This window comes from Hydractinia symbiolongicarpus, chromosome 12, assembly GCF_029227915.1.
Source record: "Hydractinia symbiolongicarpus strain clone_291-10 chromosome 12, HSymV2.1, whole genome shotgun sequence".
In the NCBI taxonomy this organism is placed as follows: Eukaryota; Metazoa; Cnidaria; class Hydrozoa; order Anthoathecata; family Hydractiniidae; genus Hydractinia; species Hydractinia symbiolongicarpus.
The window spans coordinates 18833312-18847725 of record NC_079886.1 but is presented as its reverse complement, the minus strand read 5'-3'; the positions used below and the strand labels follow the sequence as shown (position 1 = coordinate 18847725).

The 14414-nt window shown below is 34.8% G+C and overlaps 2 protein-coding genes across 3 annotated transcripts; both read left to right on the top strand.

The window, feature by feature from the left end:
- Positions 1–91: 91 nt before the first annotated feature.
- On the top strand, positions 92–4305 carry LOC130622725 (protein canopy 4-like). The gene is made up of 6 exons (XM_057438221.1): positions 92–588; positions 978–1119; positions 1730–1824; positions 2893–3017; positions 3607–3724; positions 4027–4305. The coding sequence occupies exons 1-6, from the start codon at positions 435–437 to the stop codon at positions 4134–4136; spliced, it is 744 nt and encodes a 247-aa protein (XP_057294204.1). The 5' UTR covers positions 92–434; the 3' UTR covers positions 4137–4305.
- A 2902-nt stretch (positions 4306–7207) lies between these two features.
- Positions 7208–12828, top strand: LOC130622653 (ganglioside GM2 activator-like). 2 transcript variants are annotated; one of them, XM_057438142.1, is made up of 4 exons: positions 9229–9426; positions 10246–10441; positions 11151–11286; positions 12489–12828. In XM_057438142.1, exons 1-4 carry the CDS (start codon positions 9339–9341, stop codon positions 12606–12608), a joined length of 540 nt encoding a protein of 179 aa, XP_057294125.1. In that variant the 5' UTR covers positions 9229–9338; the 3' UTR covers positions 12609–12828. The 2 variants fall into 2 exon arrangements, 1 of the variants encoding a protein (XP_057294125.1); XR_008981093.1 differs by lacking the exons at positions 11151–11286; positions 12489–12828 and having other exon boundaries at positions 7208–9426; positions 10246–10353.
- Positions 12829–14414: the final 1586 nt, after the last annotated feature.

The following is a 14414-nucleotide window of genomic DNA, read 5'->3' as shown; positions in this document are numbered from 1 at the left end:
GTGTACACGTGTTCACTTTGCTCAGTTGTGTCAACATTTTTATCTCGCGCATGCGTTTTATTTACAAAATGTGTATCGATTAAAATTATATTGATTTAGTCGCTCATAACATATGATTAATCGAAGGGATTTTTGTTTTAAACTATGATAGATCTGGCTTGCATATTACGCACGTGAGTGTAACTTGCGACGCAGTGGATCGTAAACTAACAAACAAAACAAACACTCGAATTTCGAGTTAAAAGTATGCGACGCACGAGTTGATCAGCGTGATCTTTGTGCAGAACTCACTCGCTGCATGTTTTTTGTTTTCAAAATTCACTGAGCATTTGATAGTTTTAATTTTAAAAAATATCCAATCGAATTCAAAAGAGTGTAGTAACATTCAATAAATCACAGAGGATTGTTTCACCCCGCAGACATTCCACATCAAGATGGAGATACAAAAATATATTGTTGTGTTGTTCTTATTTCTTTATGCTGTTTATACGAAAAAAGAAGAAGAAAATTCAGAAGAGAAAAAACCAAGACATCCAAAATTAGTTGAATACTCCAAAAACGCTCATAAAAGACCTACAAAATGCCAAGGTAAAATTTGTTTCTATCAATGTAGAGCTTTTTAATGGATCCTTTCCTATTTACTGACAAAGATCATATCTTTAATGAATGTCAAGTCGTACACTGCGCAAAACGAACAGGTTAATTCCGCGACTTGATGGCCTGCAGAAAAAATTGTTGAAACAAGGACAGCTTTTTAGCCACATTTGATTAGAAGTGGGATTTGTCCAAATGCGTTGATCTAATATCGAAACAGCCGATATAATTACTTGTGAAAATGAATATAGAACTTTGCAGTCATGCCTTAACATATTTTGATCAAGATCCGCCTTGGGTTATTTGAGGAAGAATTATAAGTTCTTTCTGGTTTTTGTGCCCTTCGACGTTTCTTGACTCCGGTAACTTATTTTTCTTAACAGTGTGTCGTGTGCTTGCACAAGAATTATCTATCGAAGTCAACAAAACTAAAGATGTGAAAGAAAGCTTGTGGCTAACAAATCGTCTGGACGGAGAAGAAAAAATTGACGAAAGAAATGGAAAGAAAATTGACTACAAGACTTCGTTAGTATTTTTGCTGTTGTTGTTGTTGTTGTTGTTCTGTTGTTGTTGTTGTTGTTGTTATCGGCGTCGTGTATTCGTTTTTATTTTTGTTGTTATTGTTGTTATTGTCGTCATTGTCGTTGTTTGTTGTTTGTTGTCATTGTTGCGATTGTTAAAGGCGCACTTTATACTACCATACACTGCTGTCGGTTTGAACAAAGCTTCTGTAGAAATCTGAGCGTGGTTATTTCCGTGTTTGTTTGCTTTTGTTTGTTTGTTTGTTTGTTTGTGTTTACTAAGAGGGTTGCAGGTGGAAAAGAGGAACTAAAATTGATTGACCCTCTGCTCTTTGGATAGGGACTCAAACAGTTTGATAGCTACATGACTACAAAGACATACGCAAGGCTCGATATCACGTGAATGTAAGAGGACACACAGCTAACTCTGCCCACCTTTCGATGCATTTGCGCAAAAGGTGAACGGAGTATATAGTGTGTTCGTCTGCGGCTTCCACTTTTAGTACCACGGATGGAAACCCGCTCGCTGATGTATTACGCTAAGTGTTAAGAATGAAGTCTCTTTGCCGTAACTTATTGTCCATGTAACTGAAAAAATGTGTTTTCATATTTAGCGAGCTGAGGTTAATGGACATTTTGGAAAAAGTATGTAAAAATGTGGAACAATATCGATCAATTGCTGGGCCTGATTTTCCATATTTAAAAGGAGGTAAGTTAACTAATATTTTTTCTTGTTGTAGCGAAGATTAAAACAGAGTTAAACATGTAACATATTAGTCAAACATCAGAAAATCAGAGTGAGCACTTGGTTAGTGCTCATTCAACGTACTTCACGTTACAATGTTATATTACACAATGTTACACAATAAAAGTGGCCCGTTATGACTCTTTTTTAGTTATAACATCTCGTCCCTAGATTGTTCTCGCTTTTTTTTGTTGAGTTCGAATTGCAGAAAAAAAAGAGTGCGCTGGTTTTTTAAAACTTTTCCAGCAATTAGCTACGACAAGCGATAACACGCGAAAGATCGCTTCTTTTTTGATTGGAAACATAGATTATTGAGCTTCACTGTTTTTTTGACCGTCAATATCCCTTATTAGTACTGGCTGTGCTAATTCAAAAGGGGAGGCGCAAACGTGGTGGGCGGGCGGAGGAAAGGAGTATGTCACAGTTTGACGCCCTAAACGCCTGGGAATATTTTTTTCTTCTGTATTTTTAATAAATTATAAAAAATAAAAAAAAAATTGTTTCATGAAAAAATACTACATGTTTTTTTTTGAAAAATTTAAAGCATGATAAAATAATTTTCAACTACTTTTCTTCTCTCGTCCACTAATTAGAATATCATCCTGCATAGAAAATCTGTCTGGGCTTTGCGTTTCAAAGATTTGCGTATAAATATTTGACCTAGAGTTATTCCACGAAAAACATTCTTGTCCTGCTAATAGGGCTTTCCGACTTTTAAAGTTTTCATTGCTCAGGTCCGTAGTTATTATTGTACAAAAAAAAAATATGTTATTTTTGGACCTTTTCGGCAAATGTTAACCTCAAGAAATCTGTCTGAACCTTTTTTTTGCTGCATTCGCTCAAATTATAACAATTATTCTCTCATCTATTTGGTAAATAAAAGGAGCTCTAGATGTAAAGTAGGGATTAGCCAAGACAGTTCATCTCACGATGGTGTCATATGCAGATATAATGAAATAAATTTATATATTACAGTATTTTTCGAGCGAACAAGAGCGGTAGTTTATCGGGAATTTAACTTTTTTTGCTTAGTGAAAAGCATGTTTAGACAACAGTTGGAAGACATGATGGGAACAAGTGGGTTAAAACTAAAGTTAGATGCCCCTGAATCTATGGTGGAGGACCCAACGTTTGAAATAAGCAGAATGTATTTCCAGGTAACCATTCGTTCGTTCGTTCGTTCGTTTGTTGTTTTTTGCTTGTTTATTTATTTATTTGTTGTTTTCTGTTCACTCTTTTTTCGGTTGTACTATATTTTTATTTCCTCTAACAAACAGTGTGATTTATATCAATGCACCAAAACAATAGAGCATTCGCGTATGTTTTCACTGTTGTTGGTGGAATAGGGTTACATTGTGCAGTAGGAAATTGCTTCAATGATAGCTACAAGCTAAAAAAGGAAAGTTTTTGTGAAGTACACCAGACAACAAAAATGTGGATTTTGTGTGAGTTATTTTCATTGACACCGTTTCCAACTATCAAAAAAGATCAAGCTTCCAGAAAGATCTGGGTCAACCTTGTCAATCGCTTAAAGCCAGGCTTAAAAACTAAGTTATTTGAACCTGGAAAAGATTCAAGAATATGTTCAGCACATTTTAAAAATTTAAAACCAACCCTTATCCTACGCAAAACCTTGGTTATAATACCAGCAAGTGTGTAATTTGCCGAACGTTTTTAAAACTAGAAACTTAAAACTAGGCGTGTTCAAAGGGAAACCATGTGTGATTCAGTTTAACACGTTTTTAGTGCAATCAAATGATTGAAGAATACGAGGACGATATAATGGATTGGTACATACACAAACCTAAAGATGACCCATTAGAATTTCTTTGTGCCGAAAGAGTTTTGAATCCAAAACAACATGGTATATTCCACTTTATTTTTTTTTTATGTTTATTGACTTTATTTATTTATTTGATAATGCATTTAATGCATGAAACATGTTTTTTATCAAAACATCTTTCAAGTCATGTTTTATAAAATCTACCTCTGTGTACAGTCAGTGGCACTCTCACGAAGTGGAAAAATACCTTAAGAACGATATGTAGGCAAGAAGCATAGGTATACTTTCTGTCAGACAAAAATGGTAGCTATCAGTAGCTGTCAACTTTTAATACCGACTGGATCCGGTCTAGGAAAATAATTGTTTTTATTCTCTGCATTTAGATTGTTTAGCGGCGTCCACAGACATTCCTGATTTTGCAGAGAAACCAGCAAGCGTGGACAAAAATGGCGAAAAAGTCGATTTCCACAGTGGTAAAAAAATGGAGTTATAATTTTTATTTTTCGCACGCCTTGTAATTATTAACATTTCATTTTATTAATATTATTTTCTTGTAGTCTATTAGTTACATTTAAATTGTAATTTTGTTTTTTGATATTTCTGAATGCATCAAACACGATCTTTTTTGAATGAAAGAGAGTGCTCATTTTGAGCTATGCAGATCCAATTAGGGTCATTAGACAACTCCATGTAAAATTCCACAGCCCACACAATGTACCATCTCCCCAATTTCCCTCACACGGCTTGGGTTAACCCAGGGCTATGTTAACATTCACTCGCCCATATTGAATTACCGCCAAGGGGAAACGAACCCCGGTCTCCCGCACAAAGTGGTAGAGTTATAACCATTAAGCTACTAAGCAATTACCACTAAGCTAAAACGGTTCAACTTACAAATTTAAATCTTCCCAATCTTGTTCCCAGGGCTTCTTTTTCTCTTTCTGATATGTGGCTGTTCGCGCCAGCACGCATATCAGAAAGGGAAAAAGAAGCTCTGGGGACGAGATTGAAATCTTCCCGAATTCTTTTCTTAAATAGGGTTTCTTAAATAGTCTATTTTTAAATAAATTATGCTTCTTTTACTGGTAGCGTGGTTGATTGAGTCACGATTTCTGGGCCTTGTTTTTTCCAGGAGGGACAATTATAACTTCTCAGTTTTATGTAATTCCCTGATAGGCATGTACATTCAAAATCCCAATAAAATAGATATCCTATATAACTTCACATTGCATTTGAGGATGAGTCATTAAGTTTATTTAATGTTTGCCACATTACATTGATTATGTCGATTGGTAATGGATTAAAGTTCTGTTTCGGAGTATTAGATGTTGTTCTCTTGACGAATCTATCAGCTAAAGTAGCATCTATGTCACGTTACACAGTATAAACTACTTTTATAAAATAAGGATTATATATTTTGGATTACGTTACTAATATCATATATTTACATGTGCGCTGCTACTAACATCAGTACGTTCTTCTCTCTTAAGTGCGTTTTGGTCTCCTCCCCGGGGACTGGACCGTGCTAACATGACCACGCCACACCTACGTATGAACAAAAACAATTAAGATATTTTTCATTTAATAGATCGAACACAAATGCAGAGCTTTGAGGTTTATGCTTTGCCTACAATTGTTGCGGGTTTTTTAAAAAAATGAAAACATGAAATATACACTGTGAGCAAACTCAATGCCACTAAAACCTTAACGCCTAATCCTTCTTATATAAATGAAGGGCGCGAAAGAAAAAAGTCATGCTATGTAATCCCGGAATAGCAAACGCGATATATGTATGGCGGGCAAATTTCTGACAAGTTTACTTGATATTACTCGAAGTATTCTGCAAAAATAAATATGGCGAAAAAGAACTGAATTTTTTTTTTCTGATAAACCAATTTTATGTTTTTGTTGCTTTAGACTTACAACGAAAACTATAAAAAGCTTTACGACCAAAGTTGAAATTTCAACTTATAAAAAAAGAAATAAAAATTTCAAGTTTTCACGAACATATCTTTCTTCTCGACCTTTTTACCCTGTGCTTTCTGACTATGGTCAAAATGGTAGTACTTTAAATGTCGAAGCCATGCAAAGTTTACTACCAAAAAAGGAACATTTTTTTATGAAATCGACGCAAACAACAAAAATTATTTTTTACATCTATGTCTGGTATGTTATTATTATTATAATTGAAATTGTTTATCCAGGATAACCTCTTTAGATCCCATTGGTACTGCTATAGTGCATCTAAAGCTTCCATTTAAACTATAAAAGGCGTACAAGCACAACAGCCGCTTAAACAGACAACTGCCAAAAATATCAATCTATATTTATGCTAAACGCTAAGCAGAAAGGATAGATTCACACTTTTATAGTCTCTGGTATAACTCGGCCGTGTTTTTAACATAAGACCTCGCGCACTGGAAGCAATCGCTCTACCACAAGGCTACCAGTCGGTATCGACATCTTGACATTACGATATTAGCAAATCATCCTCAAGAAATGTCTGAACACATATTAAAGCGTTACTAATACGAATTAACCTGGTACTATTCAAACATTTTTTGGCAATAGCATTTATGGAAAAGTCTAACATTAGATTCGTTTGCTTGGAACCTGACTTGCATGAAGAAATCATATTTTCTATCATTTTTGAATACAGTAAGTTTTAAATCACTATCAAGAGGTGTGTATGTTTGTTTCGTATTGTTACCATGTTTACAGCGTATTTAAAAGTATTTCCATATTTTAAAATTTTAGAACGCAATTTCAAATGTTTAGTATCTGGAAAAGATCATTAGAGATTGCTTCCGGTTGGCAACGTCTGTATTTGAAGAATTAATATTTCGAAAATTTTGCTATTTTTATTACGAAGATTATACATATTTAGCAGCAATGCCAAAATGTTAGAAAGCGCAGCCAAGAATGTTTTGTGGCAATCAGTCTTATATAAAACTCGTCCCTGGGTTTCTTTCCTGATGTCAGAGCCGTTAGTGCTTACTTGGCGGCTAACAAGTTTCTTCGTTGCTGGCCTCGAATGTTAAAAAGACAAGAATCTCTGTGTATGAAATGCAGGAGTTTTAGGAACCCTTAAATTTTACTGAACGCTTCTTCATCATACTGGCATCTGAACAACTTTTAAATAATTCCGGAAGTCCATTAAAGTTTTTTATTGTTAGGAGCAGCTCTGCTCATTATCTACATGTCGTGTCATCTAAGGTCAAAGTGATCAAACTTTATTGTGACCTATTCTTAACCAATTATGTAACAGAGCAGACGATAGACAATTATTCCATGTCATTAAACATGTCTTTCATATTTTCATATCTATTTATGTAACCTCATCACGCGAGCTGTTCTAGTTGCAACTCTTAGGGAAAAAATATTCTTAAATATAGGTACAGTTTTAAAGATTTTGATCCTAAATAATAAAAGAAACCATTAAAACATAACAATACCATTTATATTTTACATTCTTCCTGTGTTATCCAATGAAACCATTCACATTTCCATGTCGGGTTTACAGAAATTCCGATTCCCAGCGTTATACAAAAGTGCTATTACTGGAGTTCATTAGAGAGAACTCTCTTTTAGATCTGTTGTTTCAGCTCACACACTAAAATCTTTGGTTATCAGCACAATAGGACAGCATTGCTACAATGAACAAAAATATGTCCAGACTCCAAAGGAATTGCCTTGTTACAGCCAATGCTTGGTTATTAACAGATACCGGCTACACGATTCAACAAATATTGACAATTATTCTTATGTTTGGTATCGTTACTATCAATTTGATGTTTTTACTTGGGTTGTATAAGGCAAAAAGAACAAAAGGGAAGCCTAATAAACTCCTTATTGCACTAACTCTTTCAGATTTGAGTGTTGGGGGTATTTCAGTAGGAGCTTATCTTTCATTCAAGTGGTTAACTGCAAACGAGTTTGCATGTGTCATGTTGGTATGTCTGTGGAAAATCCCTTTACTTATTTCAATAAGTGTGACCTTGGTTTTTGCTATCGATCGATATCTAACCATAGTGCACAACATTTCGCTTCGCGTGGTTTGGTTCATTATTCCAGCTTCTGTTGTATTTATCATGTTTGCAGGTGTAGAAATTTACAACAATTATCTTCAAGATATTCCTAGGAAATATTATTATAAAGGAAATTCGTTTTACATGATCTTTGGACTTGGCTTGACAATTATATCAACTGGTGTCATTATGCAAGTCCATTTACTCTACCACGTAAAGAAATTAACGAAAAATATTCGAAAAAGGCAGACAACCTCCAACCAATCACATTACAGCAAATATGCTAACCGGACAATCACATTGATTTTAATATCTTATTTTTCCTTTTCCTCAATATATATGAATATTCATTTTTACATTACCATAATGGCTGACGATGACATTAATCCTAAAACATTGACCATATTATTGTTTACATCTTATTATTCCCTTAGTTTGAACTCCTTCTTCAACACTTGTATCCTGTTTTCAAGATTAACAGAAGTGAGAAAGTGTTTTACGTCGATTGTGCGATCAGAAAACAACACCGGAGAAGAGCAAACAGCCTCTAGCTCAAGAGTCGCGTAAATTTTTTGCAAGACTTTCAAAGAGAGCCGTTTAATATTCTACTTAAGATAGCTTCTCAGAAAACTCAAGAAAATTTCACACGTCCACACCACACGCGTCGAAATGATGGTTCGATCTAACTCGTAAGTGCAATGTGCAAAGAGTGGAAAATTTAATTTAAATTTTGAAAGAAAATCTTCTTCCAACCCTGTTCAGGTTTTATCAGTATTGCATGTTATTCGCAAAAGTCATAATGCTCGACAAATTTTTAATAGCATTGATTCGCGAAAATTTAGTGCTATTTCATGCACGTAAGTTTCTGTCCTTGAAAGTTTTTATACTTAAAGTAGCCCTATTGCCACTCGCAGTGGTTTCAACGGATGACTTCCAGATAGCCAGTATGTACATACTCGGTTGATTTCTTACTTATTACGTAAGTTTGTTTCCAAAATAAAATTAGAGGATTTCTTTGACATGATGAATATTTTATTTATGTAAAAAAGCCATAATGATGATATGTGTAATAATATACTTGTCTCGTGATCGTGGTGATTGATAGTTAATTGACCTTCTGCAAAGGCGATAAATCAACGTTACAATATACACTGGAGTCATGTTGCAAGTACACTTTGTTTTTATGACTAACGTGACAATACACAGGTGATGTTAACATGACACAAAAAGGTGTCCTGCCTACGTAGGAACAAACAAAAATAATGTTTTACTTAAACATGAAAAGAGTGACCGATATAATTTGACGTTTGACATTTTATAAACATCGGCAGTAATACATCTCATGTGACCACAGAAAGTTATAGCTAAGCAAGCTGATCAAATAAAAATGAAATACGGCTCTAAATGTGTTGGTTTTACTTGGCTTTTAGATTATGATCCATTGATGTGAAATCACATATTCCCTTATATGGGTAAAAATCATTGACCTGTAAAAAAGATTTCTAAGCAGCCAAGTACTGCGTGTAGCTTTTTGTTGAAACATGATACAGAGAACAAACAATTTATACTGTTTGTGTTTCCATATTTCTCTTCATTACGTTGCTAAACGAACGGAACGGAAATAACACTTTTTATTACTTTCTCTATTGCAAAGCAACAAAAAGAAAATGCTTAATTTGAGACATCTTTGGATCTTCGTTTTTTTCATCAGTAGTGGAATGCACTACGCCGAAAATGCTGAGTTTAAAAATTGCGGTAAGTACCTCGTTGTCTGCGTTTAAAAATGAAACCCCTTAAAAGTCTCAAAACAATAAGTAGTTTTTGCTTCTTTAACATTAACAAGGAGATTCTGTATAACGCTGACCATGAAAGGTCATTGATATGTAGTCCAATTACTTCTCGAGTGTGTGTCGAATATTTAAAGATAGCTAACAGTTGAGACAAATTGCACATAGCAGTTAACCCAACGTCAGAAAAAGACCATTGGTGTAAGCCTTCGTTTTGGAAAAACCAAAGAAACAGCAACCAAGTTGTCACAATCTATATTATAATACCCGTATACGTCTCTCTGTCTGTCACGCAAAATAATAGCTTAGCTGCGCAAGTAGCGAGAAGCACGCAATGCGGTATAAAAAGGACGGGCGAACCCGTGGATTTTTCACGGGCTAACGACTAGTATACTATAAATAGACTGGTGGACTTGTAGTAGAGCGTTCTTCGGTGCAAAATGTAGTCGGTTCAATCCCTGGCCTAGTCATGCCAGAAACTATGAAGTCTGAATCGACTGGTTCTGCTTAACGTTCAGCATGAGAATGAGATTCCTTCTTAAGTTAATGTCTAGCTGGGATGTTTCTTTGCTTGCACGGGTGCTATAGCTTAAATGGAAGCTTTAAATGCACTAGTACCCGGTTCGCAGGACTCTTATTGGCAACAGAACAAGTAGTGGCTATTTTGGGTAAATAACGTTAATAATAATAATAATAATAATAATAATAATAATAATAATAAGGACATAAGTACAGTCTTGGTGGTTTTACCTTAAGCTACTTGCTTTTTGTTTTTTATATTTTGCAGATAACAATGTACCAGTTTTGATGTACTTCACCTTTCCTGATCCATTGGTTGTCATTCTTGGGAAGCCAATAAATATAATAGGTGGAGCATTAGTTAATGAAACATTTCCAAGCGAATTTCAAGTTAAGCATGTAATGAAGAAACGTTTCGGAAAGGAATGGTGGACATTGCCTTGCATTGGAAAGCTTGGAACTTGGTAAGTTTCTGTTTTGGTGATTATTGTATTCTGTGGTATTTTTTCGCCTTGGTTTCTAAACAATCTGATCTGTTTTATTTGATGATAAAAGTGTTTTAGTGTAAATATATTAATAATCAAATTGAGAAAAAAAAGACGAAATGACTAGAACGTGCATAGAAAGGTGGTACTTTGTTTAAAGAAAATTGTTTGTAAAGTAGAAGCAACGTCCTGCCTTACTTCATGCTATCAGCCATGAAATTAACGCAAACTGAAAAAATGAAAATGAATACACCACAGTACTTTGGATTTTGTGTTATTTTGTAACATATTATTTAAACAAGGCGTACATGGAACTTGGAATAATCCATTTTATTATACACACACTTTCAAAATATACTTTTCCTGGTCGTAACTAGATATTAGCCCATTGTAAAACCCATTAATCGTTCGTCAGTAAATTATTTAATCTGCCGGGGGATGCGGAATGAAGCTGCGTACGGCCATTTAAAACATGGTCGCGTTGACTTCGTGGAATAAGGTAATTGTACTTTTGTAGACGTCTAATAGTAGGTAAGGGAAGATTGAGAATGAGACAGCCAAACGAACGATCAAACCAGAACGTGCTGATAAAAACGTTTTTTGGAAGGAGCAAGTGTATACAAAACAAGTAAATATCTTAAAGCTTATTAAAAATGACCTCACACGAAGTAACCTTTATTTGTTTTAGTATCAATCCGATGCCATGCGAGATGTTTCTTGATTTTGGTTTCAATGGAACCTGTCCTATCCAACCTGGGGATTATAAAAATTATCATTTGCAAATTCCTACTTTGAAGTTTCCAATTCCGTCATGGCTGACTGATGTGAGTTTTTTTATCAAAAGAAGCGGTTAACGTTTAACGAATAACAAACCGCCAACAATAACGTAATTTTCACGAGTATGTTTATGTGAGGGGGTGTCCTTTGGACCAATTATCGTTTTTTAGCAGCAACAGGGATGGTTTCTTCTAAAGATACCCTGATACACGAAGACTGACAATTATTATTATTAAACAAAACAATTTACCTATTGTTTGTGGAATTAGTAACCACATAAAATAAAAATCACAACTAGTACTACTAAAGACTCTCTCATCTTTCTAGCTAAAATAGAGTTTCAGGTTCAGGAACAGAAGCTACTAAGTTCAGGTGGTATTTATTTAAAGAGGGCGTTTATTCGTAGTGGGCGTAGACGCAGTGAGCGTATTTCCATTGTATGGTTTCACTTTCTTAATCTGAACAATGTGTCATCAGGTCAAAAATACTCACTAATTGAAAAAAAGCAAAAACAAAATAGTATCTCGTAGGAGAGCAGTTTTAAACATTCTCGACTCAAGAGCTTTATGAGATAGACCTTGAGGTTTTATCTCAATGAGCTCTAGTGAAGAAAATGGACTGGTGAACTGTTTATGTAATCCTCTGAACCAAAGTGGAAAATCGCACTGTGAGCGCTTCAATAAAATTCCTGTCGTTTCACAGACACCAAAATGGTGATTTTGCTTTACATAAATGCCGCTAAGCACCAGGAATTAAGTTTGGCAAAGTAAACAAAAAAAAGGGGGCTGAACATAACAGTTACATCAAAATGTTGATTTTGTCACATAATGTAGCCAGGAGACCCAGCATAAATTTTCTTACCTTAATTCGGAATACTTAAAGTGTGAAAAATTACGCTGGGTCTCAAACGATTTTTATGTGGTCAGAATGCTGACTACGCGTTTTGATTAGTAAATTCTATTGTTTTTTGCCTACGTAATTTAAGACGGTAAAGAAACAGTAAAGATTGTATTCTACCTTTAACCGAATTTTGCTTTGTCTTAGCACAACACAGGTTTGCAAAAGTCAAGTGACTATAAATTTTTTTCCACAATTAAATATTTTAACGTATATTTTAGGTCATTGTTGATGTTTTATCATTTCTTAAATGGCAGTTTAAACTGTTATGTTTAAGATATGATAAACTTTCAACAATAATATAAATGTTGAACAGACACACCGAAACAATATCTTCCATAATATATTTTAGGGTTTGTATCATATCCATATAGAAGGCTATGATAACAACATGGAAAAGTTATGGTTTTGTGGAGACCTGACACAATATTTCGAACAAGGAAAGTCTTCGAAACAAGTTATCATAAATTAGGAAGTGCAAATGTTATTGCAAATACGAAAGATGCTAAAATCTTTTTCGTGCTTAAGTATAAAAGATCTAACTTGATTTTTTGCGTGCCCACTCATTATCTATTATTAAGAGATTTATCAGAGCTTTGCTACTCTTGTGAGTTTTTAGTATGCTAAGTGTACAAGTTATTAAAAAAAAGTTATGTAATTTTTAATCAAAATATATATTTCTTATAAAACTGTCTAGTAATTTTAGTGTCCCCTAAAAATAATTAAAAGATAGACGTAGCTAAGACTGCAATAGGTGCGTACTAAAGCAAATCTCAAAGGACTCACTCAAATGAAATCAGTCGTTTGAATAGCATCTTATGTTAGTGTTAGGGGGTGAATCCAACAAAGCCTTTCATACTAGGAAGATTTTCGGGGGGACTTAAAGGGAGACAAAAACAGTTGTACATTCTTTTGCTGTTTGTTTCTTTTATTTATCTTCTTGTTCTTTGTAAATTTATGATACTTTTAATTTTAGTAACAAAAATCATCCGCATCACTAACGATATTTTGATGTGCTTTTACAATATTTTCTTACTAACAAATTTTAAAATGTAATTCAAAGTGGTTCTATTGGTATATATATGTTGATCTCCGGTACGCATTTATGGATATCGAATTGTCACTGCTCCACTTAACCCTAGCATCAAGAAATAGGAGTTGAGAGTTTTCTTCGTAGAGATGTCTTTGCCATTTGAAATAGCAAATCTTAATGATAAAAAATGACCAAAAAAATGTAAATTTCAGGACAGGACGATGCTACTTTGTTATTTATATTCATTTGTGGCGCGTATCTAAGTGGTTATAACTCTCGCACATTATGCAAGAGACGGTTTTGACATCTTTTGGGCGTAGCAATATGGAGGGGAAGGGGAGGGAGGGGGGTAAATGTTACCATAGCTCTCCCTGGTTTAACCCAAGCCATGTGGATGAAATTGGGGGAGATGGCACCTTGTGTAGGCTGTTGGATGTTGCACGGATCCTTCTGGGCATCCCATTAAAAATATTCATTATTATTTTTATTATTATTATTGTTAGTATTATTATTATTGTCTGGTAAAGCGAAAACCCTAATTCGGTCTGCGTAGCTCAAAATGAGCATTAAATACTCTAGAACTCCTCATATAAGCCATGATCTCTCATGAAAATAATAGACAGGGTATGTCCCTCTATATTTGTGAGGCTAATCATATAAAACATGCACATCTATCTATCTATAAGGTGTCATCCTTTTGCCGTGTTATTTAAAAGATCGCCTTTATGTTTTTTTATTTTTCCATGCTTTTGCGGACTTTTTATTAATATAAGAATACTTAACTATATCTTCCGTTGTTCCTCTTCGGTAATTCTACAGTTCAGTCAAAATTCTAACATGAGCGAGTGATTGCTACCATAGCCCCGGATTAACCCAAGCCATGTGAGGGGAATTGGGGAGATGGCACACTATGTGGGCCGTTGGATGTTGCCGGGAGTTGTCTAGTAGAGCACGGCCCTAATTGGATCTGCGTTGCTCAAAATGAGCATTAAATACTCTAGGACTCTCCGTCTAAGCCATGGTCCCTCCTGGAAATAATAGGCAGGGTATATCTCTCGATATTAGTGACGCTAGCCATGTAAATATGCACATCTAGTACCGTTACAACATAATTTTTGTTGTACGAAATTTTATGGCGACCTTGGGGTACAAACGTCCGGGGTCACAGGGTTACGAAGGGTCGGAACGGTCACTGTCGATTTTAAGAAATTTGTTAACAACACCAGTATTGAATTCACAACAGTT